Source organism: Neltuma alba, unplaced genomic scaffold (assembly GCF_004799145.2).
Source record: "Neltuma alba isolate B1F8T4 unplaced genomic scaffold, ASM479914v2 tig00011964_pilon, whole genome shotgun sequence".
Classification (NCBI taxonomy): domain Eukaryota; kingdom Viridiplantae; phylum Streptophyta; class Magnoliopsida; order Fabales; family Fabaceae; genus Neltuma; species Neltuma alba.
This window is the reverse complement of record NW_021636542.1, coordinates 21,551-43,915: the sequence shown is the minus strand read 5'-3', so window position 1 is coordinate 43,915 and position 22,365 is coordinate 21,551. Positions and strand designations below refer to the sequence as shown.

The 22,365-nt window shown below is 38.4% G+C and overlaps 5 protein-coding genes across 9 annotated transcripts; 3 read left to right on the top strand and 2 right to left on the bottom strand.

Annotated features, from left to right (window-relative positions):
- The first annotated feature begins 298 nt into the window (after positions 1–298).
- On the top strand, positions 299–2,009 carry LOC114720105 (uncharacterized). Its single transcript, XM_028905719.1, has 3 exons — positions 299–415; positions 1,476–1,583; positions 1,666–2,009. Exons 2-3 carry the CDS (start codon positions 1,490–1,492, stop codon positions 1,809–1,811), a joined length of 240 nt encoding a protein of 79 aa, XP_028761552.1. The 5' UTR covers positions 299–415; positions 1,476–1,489; the 3' UTR covers positions 1,812–2,009.
- LOC114720102 (protein FAR1-RELATED SEQUENCE 6-like) lies at positions 1,415–21,907 on the top strand. 4 transcript variants are annotated; one of them, XM_028905713.1, is made up of 4 exons: positions 1,415–1,426; positions 18,394–18,492; positions 18,636–18,731; positions 18,845–21,907. In XM_028905713.1, the coding sequence occupies exon 4, from the start codon at positions 18,848–18,850 to the stop codon at positions 20,885–20,887; it is 2,040 nt and encodes a 679-aa protein (XP_028761546.1). In that variant the 5' UTR covers positions 1,415–1,426; positions 18,394–18,492; positions 18,636–18,731; positions 18,845–18,847; the 3' UTR covers positions 20,888–21,907. The 4 variants fall into 4 exon arrangements, with proteins under 4 accessions (XP_028761546.1, XP_028761548.1, XP_028761547.1 ...); XM_028905714.1 differs by lacking the exon at positions 1,415–1,426 and having other exon boundaries at positions 18,303–18,492; positions 18,845–20,894; positions 21,024–21,907; XM_028905715.1 differs by lacking the exon at positions 18,636–18,731 and having other exon boundaries at positions 1,421–1,426.
- LOC114720101 (leucine-rich repeat receptor-like tyrosine-protein kinase PXC3) lies at positions 3,154–7,377 on the bottom strand. Its single transcript, XM_028905710.1, has 2 exons — positions 4,132–7,377; positions 3,154–3,878 (listed from the first exon to the last, which is right to left on the bottom strand). Exons 1-2 carry the CDS (start codon positions 6,470–6,472, stop codon positions 3,553–3,555), a joined length of 2,667 nt encoding a protein of 888 aa, XP_028761543.1. The 5' UTR covers positions 6,473–7,377; the 3' UTR covers positions 3,154–3,552.
- Positions 11,387–15,057, top strand: LOC114720103 (cytoplasmic tRNA 2-thiolation protein 2). Its single transcript, XM_028905716.1, is given in 8 exon segments — positions 11,387–11,759; positions 12,032–12,380; positions 12,471–12,557; positions 12,842–12,863; positions 12,866–12,962; positions 13,179–13,257; positions 13,633–14,027; positions 14,704–15,057. Coding segments are annotated over 8 exon segments (1,401 nt in total). The 5' UTR covers positions 11,387–11,436; the 3' UTR covers positions 14,753–15,057.
- On the bottom strand, positions 15,297–18,131 carry LOC114720104 (protein N-terminal glutamine amidohydrolase). 2 transcript variants are annotated; one of them, XM_028905717.1, is made up of 6 exons: positions 17,982–18,130; positions 17,336–17,441; positions 16,830–16,907; positions 16,569–16,696; positions 16,050–16,174; positions 15,297–15,732 (listed from the first exon to the last, which is right to left on the bottom strand). In XM_028905717.1, the coding sequence occupies exons 1-6, from the start codon at positions 18,047–18,049 to the stop codon at positions 15,569–15,571; spliced, it is 669 nt and encodes a 222-aa protein (XP_028761550.1). In that variant the 5' UTR covers positions 18,050–18,130; the 3' UTR covers positions 15,297–15,568. The 2 variants fall into 2 exon arrangements, with proteins under 2 accessions (XP_028761550.1, XP_028761551.1); XM_028905718.1 differs by having other exon boundaries at positions 15,652–15,732; positions 15,972–16,174; positions 17,982–18,131.
- Positions 21,908–22,365: the final 458 nt, after the last annotated feature.

The window sequence follows — 22,365 nt, the reverse complement described above, 5'->3', positions numbered from 1 at the left end:
ACTTTTTAGAAGTATTTTATTACAGATCGAGACAAATTCTTCTACATATTTATCTCGTATATCATAAAAATACTTTTAAAACCCTGATTTTAATCTTATCTAAACACCCAACAAAACGCTTTCGGGCGGCAATTGCGCTGGTCATTTTGGTCGGAGTGTTTCACCCCATGTTCATAGCTGGGTCCTGTCCTGTCTTTGGTGACTTCTATCCAGCCTCCGCCTATTTATGAAAAGTCCATTTTACCCTCCACGTACAACACGAAAGAACGCTTGATGCCCTTCAATGCTTTTATCGATCTGGACCTGTCGTGAGCAAAACCCTATTTTGTTGAGCGAGCTTGTACGCACGAGGTGAGAGCGCTAGCTATTCGAACGTCGATTGAGACGCCGGTGGTGCTGTTCCATCGCCGTTGAGGTAAGATTTACACTGTAACTCTCCTTCGCGTAGGTCAAAGCATGGACTTTCGGTTTCTCTCCCTTCGACTTCATTCGTTGGATCTTGTGCGAATCTGTAATATGTGGTGGTTTGATGTAACTAGTGCGAATATGTAACGATGTGAATTTTTTTCTTTGGTTGACCTTCATCGGATTCCAGATCTTGTTCTTAGGTTTCATTCCCCAGCCTTCACACTATGGTGTATTGGTTTTGTGATTAAACACTGCCTTCTCGTGATTGTGCAATATTTTTGTTCATTGAGTGGGCATGCTGGCTTACTGATTTTTGTTCTTCGATACGGTTATGTATTGTGTTTGCTGGCCTACCTCTCTCGTGATAATGCTGTATTGGCATACTTCTCGTGATTTTCATCGGAAGGACAAGTTCTAAAGTCTCAAATTTTTGGTGATAGCTGTGCAGAATTTATTTCAGTGTTGTTCTTGTCTTCGATAATTGTATTAGGGGGCCAAGAAAGAGAACAAGACGTTCTTTTAGTAGTTGAGTTTGCCTAACCAGCCATTCATATTGTTTACTGGGAAGCGAAAATTTTGTGACAAAAATCCTGTCAGTCCTATTTTAGTCGAGACTCAAGATCCCATCCTGGAAGCCTCCCTTGGAATGTTTTGGCATGTATGGATTTCGCTATAGAATTTGGTGCTTGCAATACTTGCTGTATTTCAATAAGGATAACTTCAAAGTCCTCATATGCCTTTGCCTTTCTTTTTTTGGTGTGTGATAATAATTTGAGTTACCTTGGTTATGGCCTTCATTATGACAATTGATACATAATTCAGTATCCTGCGGACATATAAATGTTTCTTTACCAGCAATTTGTTTGTTAGGATATAATGTTGACAATCTTTTATTGACAAAGCACGGCAGATTCAGATGCTTTTTAATGTTTCCCCTATGCGTCTTTTATACCTTGATTGTTGACCATCCAATTTCCCTTTCGTTCATAACTCCTGGAATTGGGTGGTCGTTCTTCAAGTGTCGATTTGTCTTGTGAGTTTTGATGTATTTATTTCTTTCTGAACAGTTTGGACTTTGAGCATGGCTGTCAAGTACATTATACCTGCTCTAGCAGGGTCATTTGCACTTGCATGGGTCTTTGATCAACTTGTTGCTGATCGAAAGATATTTGGAGGTACGTTTTGTGTTCCTTGGACATTCCTTTGCTTTGCAACCGATTCAGCAGTTTTGATGGAATACCTAATTGTTATATTCAGGCACTACCCCCCATACAGTTTCAAATAAGGAGTGGTGGGAAGAGACTGACAAAAAATTTCAATCATGGCCTCGTACTGCTGGTCCACCAGTGGTCATGAACCCCATTAGTCGCCAAAATTTCATTGTCAAGTCCCGCTCTGAATGAATCTTCAAGAAGATTTCGATGGTTGATAGACTCTTTGTTGATGGGAGATATGTCTCTAACGCCAAACTCTATTTGATGCGAGATTGTTGTATGAGTCAATGACTCTAGTTTGATCTCATTTCTTTCCTGCTTTTTCGGATTTTAATTACCGTGTGAATACTCTATAATCTAAATAATATTCAGCAGTCATTCAAATTCCATGCTGTGCCAAGGTAACAGTGAGAAGCAGAACCGAGTAAAGGAACTAGATGATTTTTTTAGAGATGTTACTTATAAGCAATCAGTGGTTTATGAGATGGTTCATTCTCAACAGCAACTTGCGGTTTTATTGCCGTAATGTAGGCAGCCATTTGATGGAAAGATCTGATATCCAGCTTCGCGTGATAGGCCCTTGCACTGGAAAAATATTGTAGAGAAGGCTCAAATTCATTCCCTTTTGCACCGCTTGAAATTTAAATTTGAATATTCATTGTTCCTGAAGGCGTTATAGCTGGGATGATGGGCTATATTTTGGTTTATTATTACGTAGTTTCAAGCTTTAGCTTGGAACAACTAATGGGATGCAACCTCTTATTTAATCCAAACACCATTTTAGTTTATTTCTATTTTCGGGTACTCAAATAGACAAGTTTAAAAATTTTCGTTTAAATTGCACAATCAATAATTGGTTATATATTTTCAAATTTAAATGCTGAATGATTCAGTTATTAGCATCTTTCAACGTCCCAAAGCAAATGTTCCCTAAATTACCACGTCGTATTATTGTTCGGATGTTGAAAATGAGCCTGGGGTTCGGGCAACATTGAGCCTTGGATGCCACTTGCTGTGGTGTTATAAATGTGAAACCAAACAGACTAGCAGTTCTGCTCTTGGGGTTCCGGCAACTCAGTTTAGCATCCAAAGAGGTGTGGCTGTAATTAAATCATCTGCAAAGGAAGGAAGGCTGCCTCGCCGGTGGAGTAAAATCTAGGTTGGCCGAAGACCATGCTCAGTTGAGAAACTCCAAATCCTTTCCCCTTTCAAATTCCTTTCCTTGATTCTCATATTCCTGCCCCCAACCTTTTCCCCTCCTTTTTAAATTGGAACTAATGGTCAAATGAGGTCGCCATTGTTCCTACGTAAATGCCCGAGGGTATTTCTCAAGATGTTTTGCTTGTCTTTTCTTGTGAAGTGTGCATTAAATGCAGGGAGGGACATGAACCAAACATCTAAATCTGACGAAGATTTAAAATTTGATTAAGTAACATTAAAATGTTGAGAGATGAGGATCGTTGGTATTTAACTTGATAGCTACCCACGTTTTATCACACAAGATATTTGTCTACACTGCATTGGGCTATTATGAACGTAAATTATAATGGTTGTTTATAGTATGCATGGATGAGTGTTCAAATGCACAAACTGCGAACTCAACATAAAAGTAGGAACTTTCGATCAATACTAACATTTAATTGTTGTATGCGTCTCCCAGAACAGAAAATTACATGTTGCAAACTGCGGGGAAGTTAATATGATAGATGAACTGAGCTTTCCTGTCTTAATCACGAGGCTTTCTTGCAGTGTATATATCTTCTTCAGTTTTCAGCCTCTCAGAAACGAACCTCTCATTTTAAAAACTAATCCTCTTGGACAATCATGTAGGAGGAGCATGATGAAGATCTAACGTCAGTAATGGCCTTGAGATATCTGAGATCCTCAACGACACGGATCATATCACCAGAGAACTTTAATTCCAGTGTGCTCAATCTTGCCTCAATTCTTGAAGCATTTCCACTACCTTCTTCATCTTAGGTCGTTTAGCAGGTGTAGTATCAGTGCAGAGCAATGCAACCTTCAAAGCAGCAAGCATTTCTTTCCTCCAACTAAATGATACTGTGCTAAGCCTTGAATCGAGTATCTGCTCTGGAGTTTCCCCTCTGACTGGAGCACTATGAACCCACTTCACCAAATCTATGCCCTCATCGAAATCCTCATCAACTGGGGGTCGTGACGTCAGGATCTCAAGTAGAACTACACCATAACTGTAGACATTGCCAGGTGCTGTGACTTGCATTGTATATGCATATTCTGCGTCAAGAAATAAAACATGAAAGATGCGATTAAAAAAAAAAAGAAAAAGAATGGATGTATTTCTTATGGCTATCAAATTCCCCAACAGAACCATGATATGTAAGAAATTTTTAATGGTCCAATCACATGATGCTAAACAGGAAAAGAACACATGGACTTTTCAAGTTTTTACCAGAAAACCCATGGGAAACGCCTAAACAAATGTCCTTATTTTTATCATGTGTAATATTTGTGTTGGAAAATTGTATACCTGGTGGTATGTATCCAAAGGAACCAGCAACAGCACTAATGCTTGCGGTACCTCTGGTTGGGTCGAGAAGTTTTGATATCTCAATCTCCCCAAGCAAAGGCTTGAAATTTGCATCTAGAAGAACATTACCAGAAGAAATGTCAAGGTGGATAATTGCCACATGATGCAGGAAAGCCAGACCTTCTGCAACGCCGATGGCAATGGATAATCTAGTAGGCCAGTCGGGTTGATATTCAGGTTGCTTGCTAGATTCATGAAGAAACTGGGCCAATGTTCCATTGGGTAAAAAATGATGCAAGAGAAGAGCAACATCTTCATAAATAACATATCCGATGGGCCGAACCAGATTGTCATGACAGAGTTTGCTCAGCCTCTCAAGTTCCCTAATCATCTTGTTTTGGTGGTGGATTATTGTCTTATCCATGGACTTGAGTCTCCTAACAGATAAAACCATCCCAGAAGGCATGACTGCCTTGTAAACTGTACTGAAAGTACCACTGCTGAGCTTATTAGAATCCTTGAGGGTTGCCTTAACAACCGCATCAAGGTCTACAGCTTGTCTTAGATTCTCAACAAAGACACTCCCTGCTACTATGGTTGGTTTGTTATTAGTTTCGTCATCAACCATCCCAGCATCTTTGGCGGCTTTTTCTTGCCTTTCTCTAATCATAAACAGCAAGACCACCACAGTAACTGACATAAAAACTGCCAAACCAGAACCAATTACCGCAAGTACGATTCTGTAAGAAACCCTATGATGGTAGTTATTGCTGTCATCATAAATATCTCCACATGAAGAGTTTAATGGCTCTCCACAGAGCCCTTTATTACCCACAAAACTTGAATTGGGACTCTTTTGGAATGGCACAAATGCTGGTACTGGGCCGCTGAGCAAATTATTTGAAAAGTTAACCTCTATCAAGCTCAACATACCCTTCAGCTCAGCTGGGATATTGCCTGAGAGTCTGTTGTTCGAAACATCAAGAGAGACAAGTTTGTCCAGTCTTCCTAACTCAGGAGGCAGTGATCCATGAAGATGATTAAAGCTCAAATTTAAAGCAATCTGCAAGTTCCTAATGTGACCAATCTCGGAAGGGATAATTCCAGTCAAATAGTTACCGCCCATTTGCAACTCAAGAAGTTTTGCACAATTTCCAATTTCATGAGGGATCTCCCCTCCAATGGAATTCTGACCCAATAGCAAGAACTGCAGCCTGGACAACTTGCAGATGTCAGTTGGTAGTGTTCCATTGAACCTGTTATTGCTTATATCAAGCTTGTTAAGATTCCTACACCTCAAAATTGACTCCGGAATATTTCCAAATAGGCTATTTCCAGAAAGAATTAATTCCTGCAAGTTCATAAGCTGTCCAAGTTCTGGTGGAATCGTTCCACTGAATCCGTTCGAAGCTAAGTTCAGAAGGGTGAGATTAGAACACTGAGAAAACTCAGACACTACCTCACCAGAAAGATTGTTATTGTCTGCTTCAAAGTAGGTGAGACTACTAATGTTTCCTATGGTCTTAGGAATAGCACCTACTAGATGGTTGTTCCCAATTCGGATATTGGAAAGGCCTTGGCAATTCCCGAGTTCTTGAGGAAGATCACCACTCAAATTGTTCTGGGTCAGAACCAGAACTTCCAGCTTTCCTGAAGTAAAAATGCTTGCCGGTATAGGGCCTTCAAGTTGGTTTGAATGCAGGTTAAGAATTTCAAGCTCAGAAGCCAAGCCAAGATTATCCGGAATCATGCCACCTAGAAGATTCTCATAGGCAGCCAAAACTCTCAGATTGGTTAAGTTTCCCAGCCAAGAAGGTAGAGATCCATTCAGTTGATTACTAGAGACTTGAAACTCCTGCAATTTCTCTAGTCCATGAAGTTCACTTGGTATTTTTCCCACAAGCACGTTGTTGGAAAGGTTTAACGACATAAGATTTCTTAGGCCGCCCAATTCTGGTGGAATTGAACCTTCGAACTTATTTGAAGACAAATCAAGAACTTCAAGATCGGATAAATTTCCAAAAGCCGGAGGAATGTAACCATGAAAATTGTTATTTGAAAGGTCAAGCTGCCTAAGAGCTTTGAGCTGGGACACTAGAGTGACATTACCTCGGAGGTTTGCATGAGACAGATCGATCTTCACTACCATTGAGCGGTCATTGCAGCTAACGCCTTGCCAAGAGCAGTAACTTGAGTTGTTGGTGTCCCATCTTGGTACTTTAAGCTCTTGGTTAAGGGCAAGAAGTATAGTTTGATCCTGTAGCTCAGCACCCACAACTACAAGACCAGATTTTGACACATACCAAGCGACCACAAGACACAACAAGTGCGGAATTTCCATCACCGTACAATGTTCTTCCTTCACGTCTCAGAGCTTCTTCGCTTAAAGGTCTAACCGTACTACTACAGCATCAACACCACTTTGATTCTTCTGTTTTCCCCCCTTCACCCTCAACAAATCCCACTTTCCTTGCAAACCCGAGGAATTAGAATTAAAAATTAATCTTTACTGCATGCATCACCTCCTTCGATGAAGATTCCAAGCTTCTCTGCAGCCCCATATCACACATTAACTCCTTCAAGAAACCAAGTTAAGATTGCTTGAAAGGCTGAAACCTATGGATAACAACGGAGTGTGGCTACTCCTTAGTTCTGGGGCATAAAAGGCATACCCGAAAGATTTAAGGGTCTAAAGTTAAAAATCCATATCCAAGGAATATTAGAACGATGGGGCAAGACAAGGAGAAGGGTACATTATGAAGAGTGGATTGCGAATGATATGTGCATGCTTCCCCAAGATAAGAAAATGACTGCAGGGCGATAGAATGAAGAAGCAACGACTTCCCTGAATAAAAGTGAAGAAATGAGAGAAGGCAGCAGGTTCCAGCGTACAATGTTTTGGTACAGGAGTCAGGATTCACGGACCAGGTGTTTTTCTCTGTGTCACAGAGCCAGTGAATGAGAGAGACAGATTTGCGGGCTGGAGAAAATTGGGAAGGAAATTGTTTGCCTTGTGAGTTGTAAGCTTCACGAGAAATAGGCAGTGATTAGTGAATGAAAGCTGCATAAAACTCCTCTCTCTCTGACTGCGCCTTCATGGAGGGTCGCTACCCTTTAAAGCATATATTTAAGCATCGCAACATTGCCCACATACTTTGGAACTATTGCGTCGTGGGAAACAAATACCTTACGAGTATTCTTGGAATGCAATCAACTCTTGTCTTACAAAAAACAAAACTCCCCTATTTTCAGTAATCTGAGCTTAATGGTTGAAAACAGAAAACCCGTGCAGACTGTAGAGAGAGAAGAGTGTGTTTCAATTACTTCCCTAATGCTTTTTAATTACCAGTATTGCTAAAACGAATAGACGTAGTCAACATATTCAGCAAAAGTAAAGAAGAATATGGCAAAAAAAAAAAAAAAGATTTGGTTAATGAGAAAGGACCCTACAGAAGAATCTACTTGCAATGCCCTAAAGGCAAATTGATTTGAGAAGGCAATGAGATTGTCCATAATACCTAATCCTAGGATTCCCCCTATGTAAGCTTATTTTATTTATGTTAGGCGTTAAGATTAGACGTACCATTTTCAGAAGACATTGCAATAGATTTGTTAAATATTCCCAAACAAATTTCTGCACAGGCAGAAACCAGAGAACCGTCTTTCATTTTTTTTTTTATATTCATTTTCCCTCAGTTGTCCCATCCGTGGGTCTCCCCTACTGATTCAGTATTTTACACTCAAACAGATTACGCAAACATCCCCTGGTTTTCGTTTTTTGTTCTGATGAAAAACAAAATCATAACAAGTAAGCATCAAAGGGACTGGGGGCGTGTATCAGAAAAAAAATTTGTACAAGTCAGTTTGAGCACACCATATACCTTGAATGAAACCACGCTGATTCCATCACCAAGTTACACTGTCAATTATAAGGTAATTTAGATGTATTTCACACTGTTTATCTATCTTACAAAACCCATCTTTTTCTCCTTGTTCATGTCACGAAATTTTAACTTTGATCGATCTCTGTGTATAGTATTATACTATCAAAGATTCATCCTTGAGATTATCTCACTTAAATAGGTGCAGATTGTAGTTCTTAGCTTCCTAATTAAGTTCAACTTAGCTTTATTGGTCGAGAGGGAAAGGACATGATTGGGCAATCAAACTGTCCAATTACTCTCTCCTATGGTTCTTGATTCCGACCCTCCCCTGTGTGCTAGGAACGGAGGCATTTCTTTATTCTTGAAGACAGCAAAACAAAGGGATCCACATTGAGCAAGAAAAATATCAGTAGTATGGCTGTGTAAAATAATACGAGACAGCCAATGTGCATTCCAGCAAGTTACACTATTATGCTTTCTCAATGTTTTTCGGTTGGATTTTTTTTTTTTCCTGGGACTTCTTATTAGAACCTTTTAGTACAAAAGATCAAAGACATAATAAGAAATTACAACTAAACATGTTTATACATGATTACTGTATAAGTAACGTTTGTTGTATCTGGTTTCAAAAGCTTACTTTAAAAAGCACGTTTTGTCCTTTAATTGTTATTATTGCCACCGTTAATTACTACACAAGGTATGGCTACTGCTTTCTGCTTGAAACTGTATTATAATATCCATAAAGTACCAAACTTTCTTCACAAAGTCAATCACAATGAATGCGGGAGGTGTGAAGTGTGGACCATTATTTGCCTGAAAATAAAGAAGAGAACAACTGGAAAAGTGGCTTAATGGATTCCATTGCAGGCTCAAAAAGAAATAATAGTAAACTGCTGCAAAAATTGAACTGCAACCATGGGCACAACTGGACAAAAATAAACTGCTATTTATCTTTGTTAAAATATTACCAATCTCACATGAGCATCAGTGATGGTGATACATGTCATTGGACTCTGATTATCTAACCCTGCAATCTGATACGGCTTTTATTATGAAGTATACTGGGCATCACTATAAATTTATCATAAGGTGAAGGGTCACTAAGATGTGAGCTGAAATGATTGTGTTCAGTAACAACTTGTGTGAAAGTAAATTTTAAACTGTAAACAGTAAATACGTACAGCTTTAAATACATGAACCCCAAACAAGGACCTAATGTGTGCTTGAGATAATAATTGAAGGAGTCACATAATCAAAGTCTGTACATTTGTAGTCATTATTGTGATTATTTTGGTCTCACAAAAGAGAAATCAAAGAGAAGCAGAAGGCAGAGTGATTTGAAATGGGGGTGGGTGGGGCCTCATGAGGAATGGGGGAAGGAGTGAAGCATCTTGCAGACAAGTAGGGTCAAGACATGTCTGTGTGACAGTAAGCGACCACCACCACACATTATTATCATTATCAATATATATTATATTATAATAAAGTGAAAATAAATAAATAAACAAATCTAGCAATAAAAATTGAAAACTCAACATTCCCTCTGATCAAAGTTTTCGGCTATCTCTTAGCTTTAGACGAGAGAAAAAGGGAAGGACACAATCATACTTGTCTTACCACTCTTACTTTCATTTTCCCTCCCTCTCCCATTTTTCCCCCCTTTTTCCTGTTGATTATTACCGAAATTCCTTCAAAAAGGTCTTGCGTTTTCAAAAAGCATCTTTTCCTTTTGGCACAAAAGTGTGAAGAAGAAGAGGAAGAAGATGGACGTAGAGACAGAGTATGGCAGAAATTCTGCAGAAGTATCGATACTTTAGAAGTAGCTTGCTTGATAATACAATATTACAACATACTCATACAAACATACATTGACTTTATACTTCAAATAATGCAGACATCCCACCGCCTGCATGTTTTTCTGCATCATCATCCCACATTTGGATTTTCTTTTTCTTTTTTTCCCCTTCTGGTTCAACTCGTTTAATACATCATCTCTAATCTACTTACTTACATATTGGTCCAGAAAAAGAGATGTGAATATTATAATGAGCATTTGATTTCTGACATGGATGGTGGTGGGTTACTGCACCAGTGGGTTAAAACTTAATTATAAAATTGATGAATGATTGTCACTTGAGTGAACAGTGACAAGGAAATGATACTTTAATGAGATAACAAGAACTTGTTTGTTTTTTTTGTTTTTGGCCAAAAGATAATAAGAGGTTTGACGAGGAGAGGTTAGGGAGAAGGGAGAGAAAAATGAGGAAAGCAAAAGAAGGACATGATTATGAGAGCAAAATAGGTGTGACGCTTGGATGATGAGACCCTTGTTTGATGCCAAAACAAAACAAGGGACCCACCTGTAAGCCACAGCCAATGACAGAAGCAGGTGAAACGAGCCTTTGGTATGTACTGAGCAAGAGAAGTATGATTAATTAATACTACCTGCAGTTCTAAATATGGAAAAAAAAATTAATTAAATTAATTATACTTTGAAGATGCACAATAAATTAAAATCTTATATTTAGGATCAAGAAAATTTTTTTTTTTTACTAACTTTATATTTAGGATTTGAGAGTAAATGGAAATAGTGAAGAAAATTTAAAAAAAAAACATTGTAAAAAAAAAAAAAGAAGGAAGACATGACTCCACTAATGCATGTGCATGGATGATGGGTAATTGAGATGCATATGGCCTCCAACAAACAAAAAAGCAGATGGCCCTTTTTCTGTGTGGAATCTCTTGTGACAGAGACCGCCCTCTCTCTTTACTAGACAAGCATCATGGCCCTTGTATCATTTCCTGTCTCTCCCTCCTCTTTCATTTCTGCTCCTATTCCATTCAATGCCTAGCGGACTGGTAGCCAGTGGTGAGAAAGTTGATGTTGTTTTTACCTGTATTTTAGCATACTTGCAATTTCTTATACTGGCCTCATCTTATTTCTTCATTCTTCTGGATGTATAATGGATGGATTTTGGATTTACAGCACAAAGTTCACTACTTTCATACAAATGTGACGAAGCGCACTCACTGAGACGTTATAAAACCCTCTTTTTTTTTTGGGGTAGAATTATAAAACCTTTTATTAAACATTGGCCATTGATGCACGCTCAGCCGTCGTCGCAAGATTATCCTTCGTCGTTCCGGGCTTAATATTGGGCCAAGGATCCCTCATTGGGTCTCCAGGTTTAGAAGAATAATAACAATAACGGCCCATAAATTTTGAAACCTTACGGCTGGCCCTTTTTTAAGAAAAGTTTGAGAGAATCAGGTGCGGGTCGGCTTCCCGGGTCATACCAGTCGTTCTGCAAAGGATCGGTCCGTCCCGACATCCCCTGAACTGAGGGTCGATTAACGCCTATAACCCTATCAGCTTAGCCGAACCGGGGGGAAAAAATTAAAACGGGGGACGTCAACGATCATGGCATGCAATGGCCTGGCATGCAAGTCCAACTGCTACAACGACGAAGAAGCGGGAGTAGCAGATGTAGCCTCATGCACCCAATCAGCTGAGCGGACCAAGTCAGGCGCTGCAGAAGCCAATTCAATCACTAACACTCTCTGCATCAAGTGTAAGGTAAAGGAGTCCATTTCCGGGTACGGTGGCATTGATGATGGGCGGTTTTGCGCTGATTGCTTCAGGAATAATTTGTTTGGGAAGTTTAGATTCGCCGTCACTTCGAATGCCATGATTACTCCGACGGACAAGGTTCTCGTCGCATTCTCAGGCGGCCCTTCTTCTAGGTCTTTCCTTTCTTTCCGTCTACTGCAATTGCTTTTTTCTTTTTCGTGTATGTGTGTGTAGGTGAGTGGAGTTGTTGCTGAGTAAACTGTTGATTACCCATAATTCAGCGATAGATACAAAGATATATATATGTTTAATATTTTACAGTTTTATAAATAATCTCTCAAGCATAATAATGATGAGAAATTGATTTGAAAAAAAAAAAAACGATTTAGAGTGCAAAGGGTTGCTTTGTTCGATCATCCTTGTAATGAAAACGCATGTTTTTCAGGGTAGCGTTACAGTTTGTTCATGACATGCAACATAGAGCCCTGAAGAACTTTGATGCAAGTAGAGATAGGTCATTGCCAGTATTCGGTGTGGGAGTTGTATTTATTGACGAGAGTGCCGTTTCTCCAATTCCTTCTAATGAGCTAGAGAAGGTAGTCAAAGACATCACTTCGATTGTGGCAAGTCTAGCTCCGCCAACAAAAGAGTTGCATGTTGTGCCAATTGAGGCCGTTTACTCTTCGGAATCTAGTGATAGAAGGGACAGGTTAATCAAACTGGTCAACGGTGTAAGTGATTCAACTGGAAAGGAAGATATGTTGCTTTATCTTCGCATGTTGGCCCTGCAAAAGGTTGGGATCTGAATCTCAAAACTCATTTTAGCCTCAAACTTACATTTGCTGGAAAAGTTCATCCATTTGAAATTTTTTATCATCATCTAGGTTGCATCAGAATTTGGATACAACAGACTAGTATTAGGTTCTTGCATTTCAAGAATTGCTCGCCACGTTATTTCGGCCACTGTGAAGGTATGTTGTTGAATTTTGATAAAGTTGAAGACTTGAAGTCCTTGTAAGGTTGTAAATCGTGAAGTCTTGTTCATAAGTATGCCTGTTCTAATGTGATTTACTCCAACAAGTAGTTACTGGCGGTTAATTGTTATGCACTCCACCAAATTGCTTGCGTTTTATAGTAATCCTTACTCTCACCCATGTTTCCCCATTTTCATTCCAAATTAGGAGGACTGTCAGTAAGCATTCTTGAATTCCAGGATAATTGACGGGTTTTCATATCCATCTATATGTTTTGACAGGGCCAAGGATATTCCTTACCTGCAGAATTCAGTATGTTGATGCGAGGTGGGGAATCCCTGTTGTGCTTCCTCTTCGTGACTGTTTTGCCCAAGAGATCAACATGCTTTGCCGTCTTGATGGGTTTGTAGTTACATGGCTATGCCTTTTACATTCTAACTTTTCTTCTTCTTTTTTTTTTTTTTGGAAAAAGAAAAAGGTTTCTTCTAATTTCATTTTTCTCAAGCTTTTCTAAAATTCCACATTATTTTAGGGGTATTGTGTCCATGTGAGCGTATTTTTCCAAAAAAAATTATATATCCCTTTCTTAACTGATGTCCTTGGTCCTTGGCAGAGCAGTCTAAAGACCTCGGTGCTGTCTGCTAATCCTCACTCTGGCATCAACAGCTTGGTCTCATCCTTTGTGCAACTTTTGCAGGTATGAGTTAGTATTTTCTCCCCTTTCCTTAATGGACAGACGAGTGCATAGGTAGTTTGAGTATAATTCTTTTGGGAACAACTTATTGTAACGCTGAATTTGAAGTTATATTAGGAACACACTTCTCTGCGTCAGGGTTGAAAAAGATTATTTGTTAGCTATGGTTATTCTGCTCAGTGCTTGCCTTTTTTAGTTTAAACTCTGGTTGGAAAGTGCTTTTTATGAGATTTTTAGTCATTCATCATTAGGGTTTGCCATTTTGGGTGGAATAACATGCTTATGCTTGCAACTATACCTGCCTTTTCAGTTGAATTCAAGGTTGCGTTTATTTCCTTTAAACTTAAAGCAAGTCATTAATAGAAAATATGTTTGCAGGAAGAAAACCCATCACGAGAGAGCACTATTGTAAGAACAGCTGGAAAACTCATTCCATTCCATTTCAACAGGATTCCTGAGATTGTCGATGGTAAGGTTCCTTTGGCAACTCAGAGACGCCAGAAGAGATACAATCTCAAGGCCAACGAATCTGTTTCCTCAGAATCATTCTGTTATCTCTGCAATAGCCCTCTTGACAAGTCTGAGACTGTTGAGCTAAGCAATCTTGAGAACTGCGGCAGTAGTGATATTTTTGGCGCTTCCTGCTGTTCTAGTTGTCGCTTTCAGATACTTCCAAGAGATACCATGTCATTGGAGCAATTTTATACACTTTTACCTCAATTAATGCTTGCACGATCAAAGCAAGTAAACAACAAGAATTTGAGTTTCCTGAGGTGAGTATTTAGTTTGGTGATACTGAAAACACAATAGGTTAAATTTGAGTTCGGTGATATTTCAGACGAAGGATTTTCTGCACATCTCTAGAATAAGTAGGGTGCGAATAAGAATCTGCATTCACATTACCCTATATTCACCGGTATTTGAAATGGAAAGAATGGAAGGAGAGCAGAAGAAATATTGAATACTGAGAATTCTCATATAATCTGTGGTTCCGTCTTCCATCGCCTGGCTGATATATCTCAAATAGAGTGGATCATTTTGATTATCATGACTGATTCTAATCTTTGAGGAAGTACAGTTTCCAAATTAAATATAAAATGTTAAAATCTTGCGTATCATTTGGAAATTTGCATTCTTTTGTTGTGGTACTGCGTTCCAGGTTCTGCCTCCTTCTCTGAGAAGGGGTTCTGTCAATCGAAACTCGCGTCAGTTATGCTGCAAAACATCCCGCGTCCTAATAACCCATAGTGAGCTATCATCTTCACAAATAATTAACAGGTCGACTCGTTCTTTATTTCATGGGGCCCGATATAATTTGCATAATTTCTGCTGTGGTTCTCTGCTGTTGGATCACAACTCACAAAGTATATCCTCTTGGTTGTGATCTACTTTTGTAAACTTCAAAGCTTCTGCTGTCGGATCATGACACGGTAATACTCTTGTTTTCAGGGAACAAATACAAGATTGCTTGCTCTCAGACAGCGAAGATGAAACTTAGGTTCAGATTGATCGCTTTCAGACAGTGAAGATGAGGCATTCGAGGTTACTCGGTCATTCCAAGGAAGGGGAGCAGAATTGATTACTGAGATTCCCTGGCCTCCGTCAGAGTACCATAATGATTTTTGCTGATTCTTTATGCTTATTATTTATCAATATCTTAATATGTACCGATTTATATGACCATGCATACTGTTATGTCAGGTCTTTTAAAATATTGATTGTTTTTGCCCCGAGCAGAAAGAAAAAAGGTAATGATTATGTAGTTGCTTCTGGCTTCGAAATGAGAAGCCTTCTCTGAATGTACTTCGTTGGCCACCTCAAAATAAATGCTTTAACAGTTAAAACAGATTATTGCAATCAAGCCGAGACACATTGTAATGCTCCTGTAGAATTTATGCACAAGATTTCAATTCGGTCCGCCTGAACCGAATCAAGAGAGAGGGAAAGTACCTCAATAGCATCACGGAAGATTTTTCCAGTAGGCCAAAAAAAAAAAAAGTTCGAAAACTAGATTGGCTAAGGAATGAAAAACTCTTCTTTTGTTACATGAATCCTATTTTCATTTCATCATTACTTGCGGGGTCGCAGGGAATAATTGTAAACATTTTATTTACAACCTTGAGTTTAAAATATACACAATCATGCTAGATAAGCTTTCCTCGGTACATTTCTCCCCCACAATCTCAAGCGCACACAATTGTACTTAAAAACATTTCATGTGAAATAATGTTCACCAAAATTTAGAAAGAAACTCCGGCATCTTAACATTTAAAGCCAAGTATTGGTATGTATATGTCCAGAAATCAAAAGGTAGTTACTGTGAGGCGGTCTGAGAGAATAATTCCTCCAGCCGATTTTCCTTTACCACCACACCGTATTTCTGAGTAAAAACTGCACCTTTGATAGAATCAATGCTAGCATCATTGGCATCGGTAGCAGATATGGTGAAGTATTCATTCAGGTTGTGTGTTGTTCCATCTGCGTGGTTAAAGTTCCTTAATGAGCAAAACAAATGGGATTCGACTTATCCAGAAAAATAAATTTATTGATGCCAAATACATAAATTAGACTATACCATCTTAAAATTGGCATCCTTTCATTCCATCCCATACATAGCAGGGTATGACCCAAAGTATCAATCATCATGTTCAAAAAACGAGGAGCATAATATAGAAAAGATTTTAGGAGAACCTTGTTCTCCATGGATTGAAGTTTACCAAATTATAGTCATGATCCAACGCGGTTGATTTTGCTTCTAGCTACAATAGTCAATTTTTTAACACTTGTGCCATTACCTTCAGCGACAATGGGCTCATGCAAAGGAGGTTCTGCAATCCATTTTCCATCAGGGTCTTTCATGTGCCTTCTATCAGATGCAAAACAACGAAGAAATACTGGAGCATGCACAACTCGGAATAACCTGATAATCAGAGAAGCCTTTTCATGTACTCCCATATTTAGTATTTAGACATGCTAGTATTGCATAAACAAAGGTGACAAAACCTATCAATTGAAAATTAAGCTTGTCTTCAAACAAAAAATGAGATATGATTGTTAACAATGAGATATCATTGTTTACCAAAAGAATATATGTAAAAAAGAAAGTCAACTGTTTGTTATTTTCCCAAGTCAAGCAACATCAACATGTAACCGATCAGGATATTACAGGTTAACGTGGTAATCGTTTCCCATAAACAAAAAGAGAGCTGAAAATATGACTTCTAATTGCCACATGAACAAGAAGCTACATTTTAACACACCATACTATGCCGATAAAGCAGAACATAATCACAGAAAAATTGATGGTGCATTACCTATGATAATCGGGAAATAGCTGAAAAGATGGACGAATCGTTTCCAACACATATGAAGCTAGAGGTGAAGGGAACAGAAGACTTGAATCCAAGTCCCACACTAGAGGTGAGTCACCTCCCCTACTTCTCTGTAACATCAATCATAAAGAAGCATGATAAAAAAAAAAAAAAAAAAAACCCTTTTGATCACCAAATCTAGATATATAACTTAGTAAACAGGCTTTGTCAACTCGTTCACAGTCAAAAAGTATTGAGCCAAACCTGAATACAAATGACATGATAATCCCAGAGAACAATCCCATCTGCTCTTTTGCTAGCTTTTTGATGCCACAGCGCGATCTAGAGAGTTAAAAACAAATGCTAGTGAAAAGCAAATTCCATTTTTTGAACAAATAAAAAGCAACCCTTACAAGTCAAGTACACTGAGCAATGGATAAAAAAGGCAGTGCAGAATAGTTACAAATGTTCTCAGTACTCTGCCTCCATGTCATCACAACAGCAACAGCAAATATGAAAAAGATAAGAAATAGATACATTATAAATAGCAATTATTGACAGTTCCTAATTCACCGGCAAGAACAGTGGCACTCTCACTGTCATTCACACCTTGGGCGTGTGCGAGTGTAAATATGTTCTAAATCATCATCATCATCATCAATAGATTATTAATGATGTCAACAAATAAAGTTGGCATATTTCAGAAGAACTGAACTCTAGCCCAAAAAATTGTGTCATTCAAATAAGGTCAACAAACAAATAAAGCATGCCTGTCTCTTTTCATTGGAAATGAAAACAACAAAAAGATCAGATCCGTCAGCATCTGCTATTCCATCAGCGCATAACTTCTTGCAAAGCAGGTATACATTCTCCTCACTACAAATAAAACAGGGAAGGAAAATCATATGTTGATACAGCAGCTGAAACAGAGATAAAAACCTTAAAACAACTACCAAGGACCAACAAGCATCGTACATTACTGAATCTATATATTTATATATAATATAAAATCTATAGAAAGCTCCATAAGCTATTGACAATCCTCCCCTCAAGTTACATGCCAAATGCAGTATAGTCTATATTACAAAATTGAAAAGAAAATGAAAATGCTAACTGCAGTTGCTTAACAATAGCAGATACGGAGTGAACTACCACTTCTCAAAACGTTGAGATAGTAATAAAACGCAAAAGTCGGATCCGAATCATTGTTTAACACCAAAGACAAAACCCAAAGAAGAATAAATTTGTAAAATGAATTTGGTTTCTGCACATATTGATATGAAAAACTTAGTTACCATCAACATTTATAACGTTACCTTTCAAGTAGTCAGTAATTGCCACCAAAAAGAACTTTGCATGATCACAATCCCGGGCAGAAAACCCTAAAATAATCACATACTGAAGAGAGAGATTTACCAATAATAAGGAGTGTGATGGAAGTGAGACACATCCAGATTGCTCTGTTCCAGTGCAGAGGTCGTCATTCCTTGTTCAGTAGCCACCCTGCTTCAACAACAACTAGCTCGCCCAGGGACAGTGCTCCGGCACCTGCAATCTTGCATAGTGTTACTCTTGTCCCTCTGTCTCGTAGATCTCCGGCTTGGATTTTTTTCATCTACGTGGGCTTCGTTATGTATTGGGCCAACGAGCCCCGGAAGAAAAACCCCAAACCCGCTCACGTGGCTTCACATTGTTCAAAACGCAGCGTTTAACGATTTGCCTCCACCCAGCGCGCATCTCAATTCGTTCCCCATTTGGGTCTGCCCAACGAACCTTGTTGACCCTTGTGGAGGCGTGAGGATTGAAGAACGGCAAGGATCACGCACAGTTCTCACGCTGCAGAAGTGAATTAGGGCACGGAAGGAGAATATTTAGCTACCTTTGTGATAAGTTCTGGTTGTATTTCTGTGTTATTTTTACATTCTCGGTAGGTTTCTTTCTTTAGCAACTCTGCTGAATTTTTTTTTTTCCGGTTGGTTTGGTGTAGTGTTTGATTTTCTCTGTTCTATTCTGAATTGAGCTAAATTTCGCTGGGCTTGCATTTATTAACTGTAAGTTTGAATTTGGTAGCGAGTAATCCAAAGATCTTGCGGCCAGCATTAAGTCACTATGTTGAAGGGCAAACGTTATTGAATCTCCCGCTAGTGATAATTCAATGTATGAAAGGTAGGGTTATGAATCGAATTCTAAACTAGGCAAAAGTTACACTGTTCAAGTTACTTGCTTAGACTACATGATTATCGATCATTTGAACTTTAAAATAGTTGTTTGTCTTACAGGAAATGGCTAATCACACTGATTCACTTATTCCATTAGACATTAATGCCAATGAATGTGCGGTTGATGTGGCATATCATTCACCAAAGGAACGTGGCCCTGAAATCCGTAATTCAGATGAAAATGATGTTGTTCCTACACCACATAACGGTATGATATTTGGTTCGGAGGATGAGGTGAGATCATACTATGCAAAATATGCCAGCCAAGTAGGTTTTGGCGTCATGACAAGAACCTCAAGGAAGGTAGCTGATGGCAAGATTGGGTATTTTATACTTGCATGTTCTAGAGAAGGATTTAGAAGAAACAGTAGAAGAAATCCCATCAGAAGTGTTCCATCAAGGAAACAGAAGTGTGAAGCCAGGATCAACGTTTCTTTATGTAAAGATGGATTCTACAGGATTCAAACAGTTACGCTTAATCACAATCATGAACTGAGTCCAGGTCAGGATATTGACATGCGAGCTAAGAGGAAACTAGACCCAGAAGATCAAACTGAGGAGCAGATGAACAAGAGTTTCCGGTCTTTAGTGGTTGGAAATGGGGTTTATGATAATGTGACATTGTGTCCAAATGATTGTGGAAGCTATATTCGGACAGGAGGCCGGTTGATTGGTGCAAATGGAGATGGTAATGCTCTTTATAAATATTTCATGCGCATGCAAGAACAAGATTGCAATTTCTTCTATGTGATTGATTTGGATGAATATTTATGTGTGAGGAATGTTTTCTGGGCTGATGCTAGGAGTAGAGCTGCATACAAGTCATTTGGTGATGTGGTAACATTGGATACAACATATGTCTCTGACCAATACAAATTACCCCTCGTGTCTTTCGTTGGAGTGAACCATCATGGGCAATCTATACTTTTTGGTTGTGGGTTGATGTCATGCAGGGACATGAAGTCGTTTGTTTGGTTGTTCCAATCATGGTTACATTGCATGCATGGTGTGTCACCAAAAGGCATCATAACAGATGAATGCAAGGCCTTGCAAAATGCACTTAAAATTGTATTCCCCTTTGCTCGACATCGTTGGTGTTTATGGCATATAATGAAAAGATTTCCTGAAAAGTTAAGTCAGCGTGCTGACTACAAGTTGATAAGTTGTCGTTTAAAAACTGCTATATATGACACACTTACTCCCAATGAATTTGAGATGAATTGGAAAACAACCATGAAGGAATTTGGTCTACAGGACAATGAATGGTTGGATGAGTTGTACCTTGAGCGACATCGATGGGTGCCTACCTTTGTAAAGAGTGAATTTTGGGCTGGAATGTCTACCATTCGATATGGTGAAATTATGCATCCTTTTTTTGATGGCTTTGTTGGGTGCCAAACTACATTGAAACAATTTCTTGATGCATATGATAATGCATTGCAAGCCAGGGCAGAGAAAGAGTTTGAAGCTGATTTCCGCTCATTTTGCATTAGTCTTTCTTGTGCTACTAAGTCTCCATTTGAGCGGCAGTTTCAAACTGCTTACACTCATGCAAAGTTTTTGGAGGTTCAGCAAGAGTTTGTTGGAAAGGCTGATTGTAACATGGTGGTTGTTCATGATGAAGGTTCTGTTTGTCGTTATAATGTTATTGAAGATGTGATGGTAGAAGGTAAACCTAAAGAAGCTTCATTTGGAGTTATATTTGACAGGATAAACTATGATGTGAAGTGCGCTTGCCACATGTTTGAGTTCAGAGGAATAATATGTAGGCACTCGCTTGCTGTACTGTCCCAAGAGCGAGTTAAAGAGATTCCATGTAAGTATGTTTTGGATAGATGGAGAACAGATCTAAAGAGGAGACACGCATACGTTAGGACCAGTTACACTGTTAAACAACTCAAACCTCGAATTGAAAGATTTGATCTGTTGTGCAAGCAATTTGACTCTGTCGCTGAAGTTGCTGCTGAATTTGAGGAAACAAGTGCGTTTGTAAGTAATACCCTTTGTGACTTGAAGGAGAAACTGGAAGCATGGGCAAGCCATATGAGAAACTCATCTGAGGCGGCAGCACCAATAAGCTGTGCTATTAACGGTGCTTCTTGAAATACAAGTAAGAACACGCTCATTTCATCAATTGTATTCGACTAGGAATATTTCTTTTGCAAGCATAGTATCAAAGACAAATGTAAATGCAAGAAAAATTGAGCTTCAGCAAATATAAAATTTGCGTTGTTTGCAGCCTCCAAAGAAGTTCACTATATGATGTAATTAGAGACACCAACGAGCTTCCTTTTTGGAGGTCCGACGGGAAAATTTTTCATACCATGCAACATTCGAGGGTAAATATAATGACATTAGAAGCTGCAGGTATTAATATATTCCTCCGGTCTTTAATGTAGGACTCATTTTATAATATAAAGTATATTACAAAATGGGTTTTACTTTTAAGTACTTTTAAGAGCAGAGGAGTATAATTTATTGTTCTGGCCAAATACATTTGTAGATATATAGAACTTATTAAATTCCTTTTTATTTAGCGATATAACTAAAAAAAAAAATTTTTAAAAAAAGATGGCCGCAGTGTTAATGATGGCGGAGAAAAAGTCATCGAGATACAAGCCATCTAATGAATCCATAAAACCAATTGTAAAGCATAGTTTAGTATTTGCTGTCCAATGTATCCATGTATAGATTGACCAGGAATCGGTGGTGTGTTCCGGTGGAGCCGAAAAGGTAGTACATTATTATGGAGTGACTTGACCTGAACTAAACTATGATTGATAGTTTGGTTGCGCCAGCTTTTTTGGTTTTCTATGTATTGGTTTGGATATATTTATCACTTATCAGGTTTTTGATATGGGAGTTTGGGCATGTGTGTGCAGTTTAGCACATTTGCTGAAATTATTTCCCTTAGAAAACCTGCAGTGGCGTAATCTAACATCAGCCTGGCCTAATCAAGAGAGAATTTTTTTGAAGTGCTTGGCATCACTATTTGAATCTAAATTATTATTAGGAGTTTTAGCTGATAACAAACCAAATGAGAAGATTTTTTATTTGGCCAGCACATAATACTTTGTTCATATTAAGGGATTTATACTACTGTCAGTCCTTGTACTCGTCTTATAATCTTCAGTGTTAATTTACCTGTTTTCCTTTGCTTCTCTTTGGTGTTAACTTGGTTGAAATTTATACTACCAAACAAGTTGTTATATCGACTCATGTCTTGTTTGATGACATAAAAAGCACGTCTTGGTGGTGGGATTATTATCATAAAAGGCACATCTTGGTGGTGGGTTCGTTATCATGAAATCGTTGGTCACTCTTCTAGTTAACACTTGACAAACCACAGTATTTAAATAATGACTATTTTTCAAAATCCGTATACTAACGTAGACTTGTATCAGTTTATATGAAAATCTTAACTTTTCAAAAAATAAAAAAATAAAAATCACGTAAAATCTTGCAGACAAAATCAGGTATTATTCTTCCGGTCCTAAATGTAAAACCTTTTTACACATTAGTATAAGGATTTTATATTTAAAACCGAAAGAGTATTACATAACTTTTGGATGAAGTAATGG

What these genes read in the sequence shown, in the direction of transcription:
- LOC114720102 (XM_028905713.1), top strand. Translation starts at nt 18,848, where the DNA reads ATGGCTAATCACACTGATTCACTTATTCCATTAGACATTAATGCCAAT.
- LOC114720101 (XM_028905710.1), bottom strand. Translation starts at nt 6,472, where the DNA reads ATGGAAATTCCGCACTTGTTGTGTCTTGTGGTCGCTTGGTATGTGTCA. An exon ending in CTTTGGATACATACCACCAG is followed by an intron (nt 3,879 to 4,131) that starts GTATACAATTTT and finishes TTCTTGACGCAG; the next exon opens with AATATGCATATACAATGCAA.
- LOC114720104 (XM_028905717.1), bottom strand. Translation starts at nt 18,049, where the DNA reads ATGACGACCTCTGCACTGGAACAGAGCAATCTGGATGTGTCTCACTTC. An exon ending in TTTCCAATGAAAAGAGACAG is followed by an intron (nt 16,908 to 17,335) that starts GCATGCTTTATT and finishes TTAACTCTCTAG; the next exon opens with ATCGCGCTGTGGCATCAAAA. An exon ending in ATCATGTCATTTGTATTCAG is followed by an intron (nt 16,697 to 16,829) that starts GTTTGGCTCAAT and finishes TTGATGTTACAG; the next exon opens with AGAAGTAGGGGAGGTGACTC.
- LOC114720105 (XM_028905719.1), top strand. Translation starts at nt 1,490, where the DNA reads ATGGCTGTCAAGTACATTATACCTGCTCTAGCAGGGTCATTTGCACTT. An exon ending in TGATCGAAAGATATTTGGAG is followed by an intron (nt 1,584 to 1,665) that starts GTACGTTTTGTG and finishes TGTTATATTCAG; the next exon opens with GCACTACCCCCCATACAGTT.